The sequence below is a fragment of the Dendrobium catenatum genome, unplaced genomic scaffold (assembly GCF_001605985.2).
Source record: "Dendrobium catenatum unplaced genomic scaffold, ASM160598v2 fragScaff_scaffold_384, whole genome shotgun sequence".
Classification (NCBI taxonomy): domain Eukaryota; kingdom Viridiplantae; phylum Streptophyta; class Magnoliopsida; order Asparagales; family Orchidaceae; genus Dendrobium; species Dendrobium catenatum.
Window position 1 is genome coordinate 464,138 of NW_021318846.1, and position 15,134 is coordinate 479,271.

General features: G+C 34.9%; 2 protein-coding genes across 15 annotated transcripts in view; one reads left to right on the forward strand and one right to left on the reverse strand.

The window, feature by feature from the left end:
* The first annotated feature begins 1,429 nt into the window (after window positions 1-1,429).
* LOC110093374 (putative chloride channel-like protein CLC-g) lies at window positions 1,430-5,883 on the forward strand. 2 transcript variants are annotated; one of them, XM_020818241.2, is made up of 7 exons: window positions 1,430-1,737; window positions 1,828-2,031; window positions 2,119-2,296; window positions 2,769-3,031; window positions 3,822-4,091; window positions 4,256-5,384; window positions 5,638-5,883. In XM_020818241.2, the coding sequence occupies exons 1-7, from the start codon at window positions 1,607-1,609 to the stop codon at window positions 5,779-5,781; spliced, it is 2,319 nt and encodes a 772-aa protein (XP_020673900.1). In that variant the 5' UTR covers window positions 1,430-1,606; the 3' UTR covers window positions 5,782-5,883. The 2 variants fall into 2 exon arrangements, with proteins under 2 accessions (XP_020673900.1, XP_020673901.1); XM_020818242.2 differs by having other exon boundaries at window positions 1,431-1,737; window positions 5,641-5,883.
* A 2,521-nt stretch (window positions 5,884-8,404) lies between these two features.
* Window positions 8,405-15,134, reverse strand: part of LOC110093363 (protein FAR1-RELATED SEQUENCE 7) — a 35,930-nt gene continuing 29,200 nt past the window's right edge. For 9 of the 13 annotated variants that reach the window (XM_020818221.2, XM_028693903.1, XM_028693901.1 and 6 more), the window contains 4 exons: window positions 10,082-12,283; window positions 9,437-9,604; window positions 9,189-9,284; window positions 8,405-9,102 (listed from right to left, as the gene is read on the reverse strand). In XM_020818221.2, coding sequence (XP_020673880.1) covers window positions 9,049-9,102; window positions 9,189-9,284; window positions 9,437-9,604; window positions 10,082-12,283 — 2,520 coding nt within the window. In that variant the 3' untranslated portion in view covers window positions 8,405-9,048. The remainder of the gene's footprint in view (window positions 9,103-9,188; window positions 9,285-9,436; window positions 9,605-10,081; window positions 12,284-15,134) is intronic. The other 4 variants (XM_028693907.1, XM_028693906.1, XM_028693904.1 and 1 more) reach the window with 3 other exon arrangements.

The following is a 15,134-nucleotide window of genomic DNA, read 5'->3' on the forward strand; positions in this document are numbered from 1 at the left end:
TTTCTCACTTTCTTCACCTTTAAAAAACAAAAGAAGAGGTTGATGAAAACAAGAAAATAAAATTCTTGCTGAGGTTCCTATCATTAATGATCATAATAGATCTTCCTTGGCCAAGGAAGTTAGTGGTAGCTTTTCTTCACCTCTTTGAAAGGGGATTTACATACATACCATAGAGTTATTATATATTTATATATCCAACATTTAAATTTAAATATTTAATTACACTAATATATTTAAATCAAATAAAAAATAGCATTAATATTAACTTTCCTAAAGATAAATACTTCTTTTTTCATGTATACATGTGGATGTGATTTCATGTAGAACTAAAATATTATATAAATAAATTAATAAATTTATATCTATATTAGCTATTTAAGAAAATAAATGCATAATTTGCCACATGGCACCATAAAAGCCCCCTCCTCTCCTTAATTCTTGGATCACCCAACTTTGGGATAGGATGAACAATGCAAGGAGGATTGGGTAGGTGGGGTAGTGAGCATCTAAGTAGGTAATATCATATATTATGGTATTAATTAGTAGTAGGTAGATAGTTGAAAGATGCTATTGGTGGATTGCTAATTAAGAATTTTTTTTTTGGAGAAGTGAAAGTGTCATAGTCTTAATACATCTTTTATATATATATATATATATATTACAACGGCAGGGGGTGAAACAAGCCTCTTTTTTTAGGGAGGTAAAGACAGCCAGTATACTACTGTAATAGTATTATATTAGATAAATATTTTATACACAATAATACAAGGCCAAATCTTCAATCGGCCTCTCTTTCTCTTCGCTACATAGATATCTTCATAATGTGCATGTTTCTCTCTCTCCAAGCGGGTGACTAGATTTGGTTGATGAGCGTATTTAGTGGGAGTTGGGACAAACTGGACAAACCATTCAATATTTGATGGGGTGTCAAACTTCAATTTCATTACGACATGGGCTCATAATACATATAAGAGAGTAGAGAAAGATAAGATAAGGATATAGAGTTATTCATGTTTGAACCAGTGCATGAGAGATTGAGAGAGAAGGAAAATTATTGCATCTGGTCACCGGACGTGGAGATAGGTCCGGATATTAATAAAATATTATTTTAAATTAAGCACGTCAAAAAGCGCAAGTAAAGCGCAGGTAAAATGCAGGTAAAGCGCAGGTCAAAGCTCAGTCAAAGCACAACTAAAGTGCAACTAAAGCGCAAGTCAAAAGCGCAGGTGACATAGCAAGTTAAACAGCTCAAAAAATCTAGAGTTTTGATAAATAAATAAAAAATTATGCTGCAATGCTTTTTAAAAAAAATATTATTACTTTCAGCAAAAGCGAGCCGTCTGTTCGTGAAACGTTACAGACCTGGCACGAAAATCGATGCAACAATCGAAAGCTACTATTAGATTCTCTGAAACCAAGCCCTCTCATTTCCTCAATTAATAAACTCCTCTCCTCGCGGCAAACGACAAAGACGAGACCTTTGAAGGCTTCTTCCTCCCAACTTCTTCACTTCGTTCAGTACTCATACCAGTCCACTCCCTTCCACTATGTAGCAGGATAAGAAGTATCGCCGGTGATAGTTTCCGATCCTCTCTTCTCCTCGACGATGGCGATCAACGCCGCCGTCGATGAAACGGATCCTCTGCTCGCCAAACACAACCGCACTATCTCCAAATCAACCTCCCAGCTCGCCCTCGTCGGCTCACGCGTCTGCCCCATAGAAAGCCTCGACTTTGAGTACTCTTCCTTCTCCACCTCGCATTCATTTTACCCTGTATGTCTGTTCTCTTATCAATCAACGAATCGAGTAATGAAATTTTGGCCCAGGATCGCTGAAAACGAGCTGCTAAACCAGGACTTGCGTGCGCGCAGCGACCGGGTTGAGTTCTTCGGGTACTTGATTCTCAAATGGGTCCTCTGCTTCATAATCGGCGTTCTCTCCGGCTGCGTGGGGTTTTTCTTCAACCTCGCTATCGAGAACATCGCAGGCGTTAAGTTCGTCGTCACATCCAACATGATGCTTGCCAACAGGTACAAGATGGTTGATTTCCTTGCTTTTATCTTCTTAAAAATCTTATTTTTACTTCTTTGAATCGATCACTTCGGTGTATGTTGTAGGTATCTCTGGGCATTCGGAGTATTTGGAGCTTCAAATCTGGTTCTGACGATGTTTGCTGCGATCATCACCGCCTTCATTGCGCCGGAGGCTGCGGGGTCGGGGATACCGGAGGTGAAGGCTTATTTGAATGGCATTGATGCTCCGGAGATATTCTCTTTCCGAACTCTGGTTATAAAGGTCAAGCTTTGAGTTCTCCTACTCGGTTTTTTTTGCTTTAACTGAAAATTTTCTGATTCAATTCTTCTTCGTGGATGAAAAGATCAATGGCTATTATGATTTTTTTATTATATTTTATTTTGACTGTCAAAGACTAGCATCTTCTTGGTTCATCAAAATTGGACTTTCATGGCCTCTATAAATTATTATTTAACAGCTGACTTTGATATTATATAGAAGTTAAGGAACCAACGCTTCTTTTGTAGGATAAAATAATGCTGTAGGCCCCTCCAAATTGTCATTTTACTTGCTTTTTTTTTCAATGATCCACTTCTACTTTGACATTCTAATTATTCAATCTGATTTGATGAATTTTTTTACCATTATTTCCACTATTTTTTCTTTGTTTAATCAGGCAGTAAAGGAGATAGACTTTGATATTTTGTTTTTTTTTTTATCTTGTATCTGTAAGAGTGGATATCTTTCAATGCAGATAGCTGGTTGCATCAGTGCAGTATCATCGTCGCTCCATGTAGGTAAGGCAGGTCCAATGTTGCATACCACAGCATGTATTGCTTCTTTGCTGGGGCAGGGGGGATCTTGCAAATACCGGCCGGCATGCCGGTGGCTTAGGTGTGTAAAAAATGACAGAGACAGGAGAGATCTGGTGACCTGTGGAGCTGGAGCTGGTATTGCAGCTGCCTTCCGTGCACCAATTGGTGGAGTGCTTTTTGTGCTTGAATCACTTTCTTCATGGTGAACTTTGCTTCAATCACTTCTTAGTTTCTTTTTCATCTTTTTTTAGCATTCTTGTGCTTGTTACCCTCATGTAAAATGAAATGCATTGCACCTTTAATATTGTTCTTTTTTTTTGTTGGGAGAGATGCTTCTTCCTCATATTTATCCTTTTGGACGTGCAATTTTTCATTTTTACATGCGAAACAGCAAGTTTAGTTCCCAAGCTGACAATCTCATTTTGGATTTCTGTGGGAGGAGAGCTCATGAAATTAATGCTGTTTTTGAATGTGAGGAGTTTGAGTGGAAGGTAATGGGAAAAGAGTTGAAAAACTTAAATAAATGGTTGCAGATTAATAGTAAAATTCTAAGTTACAGGGATTTCATTTCATTTCCTCCACCTTTCTTCAATCCAAACCAGGGGAGGAATCCGGGGGGTGCGAACTTATAAGTAACTGTTGGAAGATATGTTGTGGTCCAAGGGGGTAGCGCCCCCTGGCGAGGTTTGACCAAACTGGTCAAGTCACGGGATCAAGGGGCAGCGCTACCCCCTGAATAAATTTTGATTTACTATTTCTCTTTGTATTTGGTTCATCATTTCCTAACAATAACAACTCTACACAATGTATTTAATTATACTGGGAGTAATTGCAAAAGACTACAGTATTTTTATTTATGTGCTTACGAATGCTTCTGAATAGCTTTGTTTGTGTTGAACTATATTTTTTTTGCTTTTGATCAACTTTCAATTAACTAGATAATATATTACATAACTTATGACTGTTTTTTTTTTTAAATTTTATCATTTAAGGTGGAGATCCACGCTACTATGGAGAGCATTTTTCACAACAGCTGTTGTTCTTGTTGTGCTCAGGACACTTATAGATTTCTGCAAAAGTGGCAAGTGTGGCTTGTTTGGAAAGGGAGGACTTATAATGTTTGAGGTGACTGCAGAGAGTGTTTCCTATCATCTGGTGGACTTGCCTCCAGTCATTTTTCTAGGTGTTATTGGTGGCATTCTCGGTAGTCTATACAATTTTCTCTTAGACAAGGTTCTTCGATTTTACACTCATATCAACGAGTATGAATTGTTTTCACCCTTCTCTCCTTAGCAAGTTATTTTTGACTACTGGTTTACATTGTTTTGTTCCTTCAAATGAAAAGTTTTGATAACCATATAACTTTTTCTGTTGTCCTTCTAAATGTGGAGTAGAGTTTAAAGTTGTGATCCCTATCTTTTCGCAGGAAAGGCCGTGCATATAAGCTGCTTCTTGCTGCCTGTGTATCCATTTTCACATCTTGCTGTCTGTTTGGATTACCATGGCTAGCATCTTGTAGACGATGCCCAGGTGGCATATCTGAAGCTTGCCCAACAATAGGAAGATCTGGAAACTTTAAGAAGTTTCAATGCAGTATTGATCACTACAATGATCTTGCTAGCTTATTTTTCAACACCATTGATGATACAATAAGAAATCTCTACAGTGCTGGCACAGATAGAGCCTTCAGCAAGTATTCTATCCTCCTTTTCTTTGTCACTTCTTATTTTCTTGGAATAGTGAGCTATGGCCTTGTGGCTCCATCTGGTCTTTTCATGCCTGTAATCTTGACTGGCGCAACTTACGGTCGCCTTATTGGAATGCTCATGGGCTCAAACTCAACTTTAGATCATGGCCTCTTTGCAGTGCTTGGTTCTGCATCTTTTCTAAGTGGATCTATGAGAATGACTGTTTCTGTATCTGTTATCCTACTTGAACTAACCAATAATCTCCTATTGCTTCCTCTAGTGATGGTAGTTGCGCTCATATCGAAAACTGTGGCCGACTGCTTTAACACGAACATCTACGACATGCTTGTTAAATTGAAAGGCTTTCCTTTACTTCATAGACATGTAGATTCTTACATGGGCCAGCTTACAGTTGGTGATGTTGTTACTGCTCCATTACAGATGTTTAATGGCGTAGAAAAAGTTGGTAACATAGTTCACATTTTGAAAACAACTGGTCATAATGGATTTCCAGTGATAGATAAACCTCCATTTTCAGAGTCACCTGTACTATATGGTCTTGTTCTTCGCATGCACCTTCTTGTGCTGTTGAAGAAAAGGTGTTTTCTGTCTTCTCAGTTACCTTCTCAAATCAATACTTCTGAGCAGTTCTCAGCTGATGACTTTGTGAAAGGGAGCTCAGGCAGGCGTGATAGTATAGATGATATTTTATTGACAGCTGAAGAGATGGAGATGTTTATTGATTTGCATCCATTCACAAATACTTCACCTTATACTGTTGTTGAGACTATGTCTTTGGCTAAAGCTCACTTACTTTTCCATCAAATCAGTCTAAGACACCTTCTGGTTATTCCAATGCTCAATTCTGTAAGAGTTCTTTACTCAAATTTAGGTTTCGTTTGGGACAACTTTTTTACTACTTCTTAAAGCAGCTTTCTAGTAAAAAAATAATAATTTTTTACTAAAAAATTTCTTTAAGAAGTTGTAAAAAAGCCATCTCAAATGAAGCCTTAGATTATTTTGCATCTTTACCTGAATAATTTTGTTACTAGTAAATATTTTGCCATCTGATGCTATAGATCTGTAGAGTTGATTTTCTCTTCTCTTTCCTTTGGTGCAGCAGAGGATGCCTGTGGTGGGAATATTAACAAGGCATGATTTCATGCCTGAGCATGTTCTTCAGTTGCATCCTTTTCTGGTTGGAGGAAGGAGTAAGTTATTGCAGTTCAGGAAATCGACTGAATTTCTTAGAGACATCTGCTGATAACTGAATTTAAGATCAGAATGATCTTAAGAAAAGAGGAAGTTTTGTAAACATACAGAAATCATGTTGATGCTTAAAGTTGAAGAAGCTTCAGATTTTGTTTGGGACAGTTTTTTTATCGGTTCTTAAAATGATTTTTAGTAAAAAAATTTAATTTTCATACTATAAAGCTGCTTTAAGAAGCAGTAAGAAATCCGTCCCAAATAAAACCTTAATTTAACTCTTATGAAATCCTTTTTCTCAAGAGGGTAGCCACTGTGGTAGTTGCAGGGTCAGATAGTTTTAACAGTTTAGATGAATCTGAAACAGAGGGATTGAAGTCTTTTTCTCCATTATTGTAAGGCTTTTCTTATCCCTTTAGGATTCTGTTTGTCATTAAGGTATCACATTAGAACTTGTAGTTTTTTCTTGTTTTTAAATTCCTATAGATCTCAGGGCTGAAGAAACTGCTTATTTTTGCAGGCAAACGCTTTATATCAATAGAATGTAGTAGTGAATAGGAAGGATTCCTTCCCATAATTATTAAATTTAGATGTGAAAATGATCAGATCTTCAAGACTAAAATGAATTTCTTAGATGTTTTTGAGTTAAATCTCATTTGAATGCACTCTGAAATTGGCAAAATGAATGTAGAAAATTTTGTAGTTGTTGATCAATAAAAAAAAATGAGCTTTTTCCTGTCCAACAAGCTTTGGCAATCAATCTAATGGTTGGAAAAAAGAAGAGAAAAGAAGATTGATATAAATCCATAAAAAAAAAAAGTTTGATATGAAGCCAAATTTTAATTAGTTAGTAAAAATAGTGAATTAATTAGGAAGTACTCTAATGTTTTGTAAGCCTACAAATATTCCAATTGGTGATTACAAGGCTTGAAAAATAATAAATAAAATTCTCCTTATATCTAGATCATTTTGAGCTTCTCTTTCTCGAAAGTAAAGATGATTAAGGCTTCATTTGTGATGATTTTTTTATCCTTCTATAAAATTGTTTTAGAAAAATTAACTTCTTTTAAACTGTTGAAGAAAATAATTTTTTTATACAAAATTTTTTTTAAAGCAACGAGAAAATAATGACCAGATAAAAATTATGGCTGAAATTTGAAATGCTAAGTAGTAAAAAAAGTATCCCAAACAAAATCTAAGATAGGAGATTGAATTTTATTCACCATTTTTAATCTCTACTCATAATTGGGGTATTTATAGGCTTATAAGAATACTTACTTTATATATATAAAAAAAGACTACATATTTTTTCACTAATTAATTCATTATTACTAATAACTAATTAAAATGAAAATAAGGTCACCAATGATAAAAATTTTATTCTGATCTAGAATATTTCTAGTTGATCTATCACTCAAAAAAAAAAAAAAAAGAGATAGAAGATAGGAGGGTTTTATTAATCATTTTCCATGCTTCATACTACACAATTGTGTTATTTGAAGGCCTACAAGACAATAGACTATTTACTTCTCACTAATTAACTCACTATTACTACTAACTAATCATAACTTTTATTCAAATAAAAAAATTCCTCAATGACTTATAAACATTCAATCAATGCTTCATGGTGCAAGTTAAACTTGAGCTTGCACAATGAAAAGAAGAGATGAAGGTACTCTTAGTTCCCAAATAATTTAGAATTGTTAAGTACAATTCATAACAATATAGATTGATTTGAATAAATCATGATAAATTTAGGCCCTTTAATGTTTTGTTTGGAACATCTTTTAGCTACTATTTTTTTGTTGATTTCAAGAAAATTTTATACTAAAAAACTGCCTTAAAAAGCAGTAAGAAAACTATTTAAAGCAAAGTCTAAGAGTTTTATCATCAGCATTACAAAATAAGAGTAAGAATCTCTTACAAGTTAATAATCAAATATGACATCAATTTTGAAAGATATTCAACATGTAGCGCGAGAAAAGTGTAAGCAATGCTTGCCTTATGATATCCTATGATCAAATTATATTTTATTAAAGGGTATAAATATTCACCACACTTTTTAAAAGATAATTTGACCTAATATAACCTTTATTCAATTTATTCAATTAGTAGAACATCTTTTAATATTTTATAAGAATATATTCAGCATGATCATAAGATAAAATTTCTCAATTTTCTGAAGGTCCTATTGCTTTAATGATCAAACATTGCTTTAAGCATTGAAGTGGCTTCTTTGGTAATACTCTCTTGAAATGAATTTTGGCCTTTTGTTTGATTGAGTTTGTTCAAATTATTAAGAATATCTTTAATTATTTTACATAAATAGCCCACTATGAGGGTTTATCTTAAAGAGCTTCAATAAATGATTTTGGAGGCCCATCAAAATCATTCTCTTTGTTTTTTCCAAAAAATATTTATGTGTAGTGTAGAGGCAAAATAACCAAAAAATAATACAAATTGTCATCTTCATCGATTCAGCAGAAAGAAGGATCAATCCTCCACTAAGTTCTACTTGTTAAAATCAACTAAGCATTCACCCAGGTTGCAAATTAGAATGGTCTCATGAACACTTTTTTTACATTGTGTTCTATTAAAACTTAGTTTGAGACGACTTTTTTATTGCTTTAAGAAGCAGTAAGAAAGCCGTCTCAAACGAAACATAAAGAGTCAAATTCTCGTTTAAATCTACTAAATAAAGAATATAATCTACTTATATCTTTCTCAACACAGGTTAGCCTGACCTGCTATGGCTTTTCATTATTAGGCTATTTTTCTTTATACAGTATGACTTGAATACCCTCTCCTGCCTCTCTTTAACAATTCAAATCCACCTACAAAACAATAGACCTAAGCTGTACGCATCTACAGAGGAAATATGATACAAAATGTTTCTGCAACTTTCTGAGCTTCAGGACAAAACTGCAGAGATGAGGCATCTGAGCTTTGGTATAGGCAGAGCAGCATTAGTGGTCAGAGCTTCCTACTTCGAGCTATATACACCATAAGCCAGTCACTTGGCGAGAGAACTGAATGACTCAAAATCAGCTTTTAGTACCAAAAGATTTATCATCATCATCATCATCATTAGTCAACTTATGATCCTCATTCTCCATTTGTTCCTAATGAGGATTGCTCGAACTGTTAAGCCTATTTAGAGCAAAGTCTGATCCATTACACAAGGTAAAACCAGAGAAGCACTGCAAAGGATGATTTAAGATTCATTTTGGGACGACTTTCTTTCTGCTTCTTAGTACAAATTTTTTTATTTTTGTACTAAAAAACTATTTTATGAAGCAGTAAGAAAGACGTCCCAAACGAAACCTTAACCTTCTGCAGAGCCTGAAAATAGTTGCCTGCTTAAGCTGTGTAGCTGAGGCTGCATAAGGCCAGAAAGTCTCTTAGCATTCAAATCATGTTTAAAATTTGAAAATTTGGATTGATGGATTGGAGGTAAAAGCTTACTTCGAATTGTTGAAGCATGTTGAGGTGCCCTTGTTGGTTAATAGGAATGGTAGTTGCAGGATTATGAATTTGGTAAAGGCCTGGACTGAAAGAACTCTGTGAAAGGCAAAATCATCAGGAAAATGTATTTGTTGTGAGGAAACGACTAAGATTTTGTTTTGTGGTGTACTCGACTCGTGTTAACTTGTTTTATCAGTTGAAAAAATCTGATTTATTAGCCAATAATAAAGGAGGAAGACTAAACTTACAGCTTGGACAGCTTGGAGTTGAAAACTGTCTGCAATAAGACTAGTGTGGGCACCAACAGTGGGTGGCTGGGACAAGTCAAGCCACAAATTTGCATTTGCTGTCACAGGGTGCTGGCGAGCAAAGTTATCTTGAGGAGCTTCTCTTCCCATGCTAGAAGATGCATTTCTCTGATAAAAAACGAAAAAATATTATTACATACTTACCATTAATGAAAATGAAGCTAAATATCTAGTTCTTAGTAATAAAAATTTAAAGATAAGATTTTTTAAATTTTTTCACATGTTCAATTTAGTCCCATAACTCATCAAATTTGAATCAATTTGGGTCAACCATCAATTTTGTCATTTTATTGGGTGAAAGGTAAAGAGAAACTTAGGATCTTTATCACTAATTAATATTAGCTCAAATTAATTGATTAACTTTTAAAAGTCAAAACCACCCTCATGTAAAACTTTGCTCTTAACAATTTTCCAAAGAAATGTCAGTTGGATGTAGCATCAGATCAGTTCAAATTTAGTGAGTTGAAGTTGACGGACTAAATTAAAAGTATGAAAAGTATGAGACTAAAGTGAAGACACTTATAATTTCTAGGGACTATTTTGATCATTTACTCAAATATGAAACATCAAAAGTATTGTGAATACCTGTACTGGGTCACTTGTGGGATTATATACATCATTATTTAGATGAATGGCTGACAAATTTTGCTCTGCAGTGCCAACAGAAATCTGTTGAGGACGGATCTTTTTCTTCTTTTTGTTAGCAGTGAGCTTCATCCCCTTCAATTTTTGAGTCTGCATTTGTTCTCTGCTTGATACATCACCCTCCATGGTTTGTCCTAATTCAACTTCCAGAGCATTCAGTTCAGTATGTTCTCCTTCCGGATCGGGCTTATATCTTTTTCTTAATCTCTTTTCTACTTCTTGCAGCAATTTATTAATCTGACCTGCTGCAATTGCATAGGTTTCTTCAGTCTCAGCTGCTTTTGCTGCCACTTGAACAAACAGACGACAAAGCTCTTTATAGCGCCTTCTTAGCTCAATTTTCGGGTCCAGACATGGCGTACAAGAACCAACTACACCCACCATCTTTGCATCCTTCATCCACCTCTTTAGTAAGTAGCAGACAGGAATTGTCCTGATGTTTTTAAAATCAAGTACTTTTAGAGCATGAGTACATAAGATCCCTATAAACTCAAAATTCTTGCAGCTGCATTCAACAGAAACCTTTGATGAATCAAACATAACTGTGTGCTCCTGTATTTCGCCATTAGTTTTCAACTTGTAAGTGCTAATGGAACCAGTTTCACCGAAGAAGTGCATATCGCAATTCCAAGTCTGCAAAAGCTCATCCTGGAACATCTTGAATATAGCTGGCGTATAAGTTCTTGCTGCATGCTTCAAAATTCCTAAATCGAACTTTAGCTTCGGCATGCTATGGCTTGCCGCAATATCCGCTTTTATTTCTTCATATCGTCGACCCTCAACCAATCTTTGAAGGTGCTTAAAGAGCAGCAATATATCATTTTCTGCGTTGAGAAAATTCTTTAGCTCCTTACTGATGTTGTCATTTCTTTGGGCGTTGTATATGCCTGCATAAAATACTTTTCGGTCATATACCAAAGCCCATTGCTCTTTCTTCTCAAATAACCTGTCAAGGCAAGCATTTCCAACAAGTTTATACTTCACAAGCATCGCATTCCAAGAGTCTATAAATGCGGCCTCTTCATCATGATCATATAAACAGCTACTGAAATCAATACAGAAATTTTTATAATCTCTAACAACCACACTGAGCTGCTGGCAAATATTCTGACCAATCTGCCATACACATATTCGATGATTTGCCTCTGGCATGCACATCTTAATTGCTTTAGCCATTGCAATATTGTCATCCGTAAGAACTGTTTTTGGTTTGTTCCCTAACATAGCCTTGAGGAATGTACTAAACATCCATTTAAATGACTCAGATGTTTCATCATCGAGTAAGAAAGAACCAAAAACGATAAGTTGTTTGTGGTTATTCACACCCACAAGCAGTCCAAATAGCCTATTGTCCACATTAAATCTTTTGTAAGTTGTATCAATGCAAACAACATCTCCAAAATTTTTATAATCAGCTATCATTCTTGAATCCGCCCAAAAGATATTTGTTGCTGTATGCAGCTTATCCAGTTGTACAGAGTAAAAGAATTTTGGATCTTCACGTTGCATCTTTTCAAGATACTCCAGGACACCTCCACTATCTCCAAGCTTGACGGTTAATGGCTGCTCAGCTTGCAAATCATTTCCAAAATTAAGGATGAAGCCTAGATTTTCATGGCCATCAACTTCTGCAGACATTAAATCAAAAGTGGGCTTTGGAGATATCCCAAGAGTTGTAACTGGCTGAGCAGGAATTATATGCCTATGCGATCTTAACCGATGCACCTGAGTGCGCGATGCAAGCTCATGATTGTGCTCAGGTATAAATTGAAACACATAATATTTACCATTCCGCAAGCTTATCTTCAACTTTGCATTGCAATTACATCTTGTTTCATAACGAGGAGTTTGCACAGTTTCCTTTCTCCTATCTTTGCCACGAATACCTTCACGAGAACAACAGAATGTCCTATCTTTGACTTCACCTCCTTTCCTTAGTAAGTGTCTGGAACTCCTTCGGATTGAGAAGCCCATCTCAAAGGCATATCTGTTGTAAAAATCATAGGCCTCTTGTTCGGTTTCAAACTCCATGTCAACCTTTGGAATCCATTCATCTGGAAAGCAAATTGCAACTTGTTCTAAATCACCATTACTGCATTCATTAATACCAGCAGGGCATTGTTCTCCAGAATCATGTTCCATCTATGCTAACAAGCATAAAATTCAATCACGTACTAGGAAAAATACCATTAACAGTGAACAAGGATAAACAAAATCAGTTTCAAGTCAGTCTCACAGGACATCATTCCTCATTGCATTTACATATATCAACAAAATTTCCACTCATACATACAACCTAAGACTTTATATTACCACCCCAAGAAAATTACACAACAAATTATAATAATTTTTAATGAAACAATCAATATCTACATAATCATTCTGAAGGCATGCCTAAACAAGCAGAACAGCAGAGCTGCATAAAGTTCAACATAACCACCGCACGGACAACTTGCAATGTCAGAAATTTCAACCACGGGTTCATTATGGAATAAAGTTATGAACAAATCAAAAAGATTTAATGAGATGACAAAAAAGCTGCAAGTCGTAGGGGAATGTGAAAGATTGCTAGATTAAAGAAAGTTGCTTAATTTTCTAAAGGCTGTATAAAGTGCAATTCAAGGACCAAATAACAGTATATTAGGACAAATTGGAGACTGTTAGTGTAAGGATAAAGAGAAAAAAATTAGGACTTAAAAGGCTAGTCTGTCTTTGGCATTAAAATATCTACTCTATAAATGTTTACTTCTAGCAGGAAATAATTCGATTAAGAATGGTGCTAAGTAGAAATGTGAATATATTGCTTAAAACTATGTATGCACGAATATATCATTCAACCATATGCATTATAGTAAAGATAGTAATGTAGAGAATGTGTTGTAAGTGAAAGATTACCAGAGGATACAAAATACAGAAGATGCGTTAAAATCAGTAATTTGTCCTTCAATACTTGAATAAGAAACATAACGACAAAAGCTATGGCAAATTACCTTTAACTCCAAATCCCAAAACATAATCAGTAATTTGATAAATAAAATGGACAAAATAAATTTATCCTTCAATACTTGATATGTCATACTTTTTAAACAAAAAAGTATACGCATGGTTCACCTAAAAGGGCATCATTAAAAAAAAAAAAAACACCAAAGTTGAAGTTGTAGGTAATTCCACACTTTTTATGTTCACATCCGAAACGTAACATAACCATGCGTAATAATGACTATCCAATATGTTTATTCATATAAAGAAAAAATACTACATTTGGCTAATATGCCACAAGGCTTCAAGGCAGAAAACATATTAATAGGTGGCATGTTGCATTAATACCTAAAGCTAAGCTTATTGATGATAATATCAATGGGCTTTGGCTCAAACAGTATACTCTCTAGTTTCCAAAGCATAGTTCTATGATTCGAGATGTAGCAGCTGTGTGGCATGAAAATTTCTTGTTATCTACGTTGGTTTAAATCTATAATTACCCTTATGCCTGTAAATTTTTAATTAACTTTATACCCACATTATCATAAATAAAAATATATGGAATAGATTTTAATTATTTTAAGAAACAAAAAAGCATGTTGATAATAACAATTGCATAGCTTAAGGCGGCATAGAACTTTCAATATAACACTATAAATAGAAAAAGGTTGCTGCATAAGATGATCGATGATGGGACAAAAATAATTTTATTACCTCATAAATCAATAGCTTCATAGAGAGAATGCGACCTTATAATGGAAAACATGGCATAAAACAGAAAAATACACGCAAAAGGTTACATGCATTGAAGCTTTAAAAAAAAAACAACAAAACTGTCTTCTACGAGATGAACAAATGGAATCATTGAAGTATGCTCAGTCCGCATATTCCTCTAAGAAATCATTGGCAAGTCATAATGATGGGATTAGATTATATCAGCATAACTAGCACTCAAGTTCTTCACTTTAGCTATAGATGGAGAAACTTTAAATCTTCAAACAGACAGCTATAAGAAAGTCTAAGGTATGGATAGATCTACAATGCAGAGGAAAGACAGAAAATTAAGTCACCTAAAAAAAAACCAAAGTTAACCTAAATAAGCAGCTCAGCTCTTGTCTTTTTGAAAACATTGAGTGCTAATCTAAGATTCAAATAGTCATAAAATACAAACAAGTAAAACATCTATTCAACTACTTCGAGGGTCAACTTGATCTTATCTGCTTCTCATCCAATTGAAACCCCAAACTTTTGCAAGGTTGAAGGATCTCTTGACGCGATTCATGCTCCAGTAAATTGATGCAGCACAGGCTCAGTTTATATATTACATGAAGAAACAGACCAAAACTTCACTCTAAGTAGATTTCACTTATTTTGTAAATTATATTATTTTTCATTTTTCATATGTAATTTGCATTTTCTGGTTTATTTTATGCTCGGATGGAACACGGCATGGCTCCAAACTATAAAAGGAGATCATGAACTAGGCTTTGAGACATTAAATAATTGAATGCAAATTTGATTCCTCAAAACCTATTAATTGTTTTCTCCTATTCTTGTTCTTCTCATTCTCTCCCCTCCCTCTTCTTTTATTCTTCATTCTCTAATACTACTAATCTTTTTTCCCATCTCTATTTTTTTGTTTTTTTTTGCATCATCAATGGTATCAAAGTGAAACCACGACCCATCCTTCCTACCACAATCTCCTTTTCGCACATGATCTCATCAGCCTCTACTCCTTACCGAACTAAACATCACACACCACACAAATCTCCCTACTTATGCTCACCACCACAACCGTGTGCCATCTCATTTCATCACAAACCCACGACTTGATAGTTCCTCATTCCTAACCCATTTATGATCGCTATCCTAGCACATTCCACCAATGCTGACAACAATAACAACACCATCAAGCCTTAATCCCATTAAACGGGGTTGGCTAAATAAATCATTTTCTCCATTGTGTCTCATTGAGTCAAATTCTCATTTAGAACTAATAAAAAAGTCATTTCTA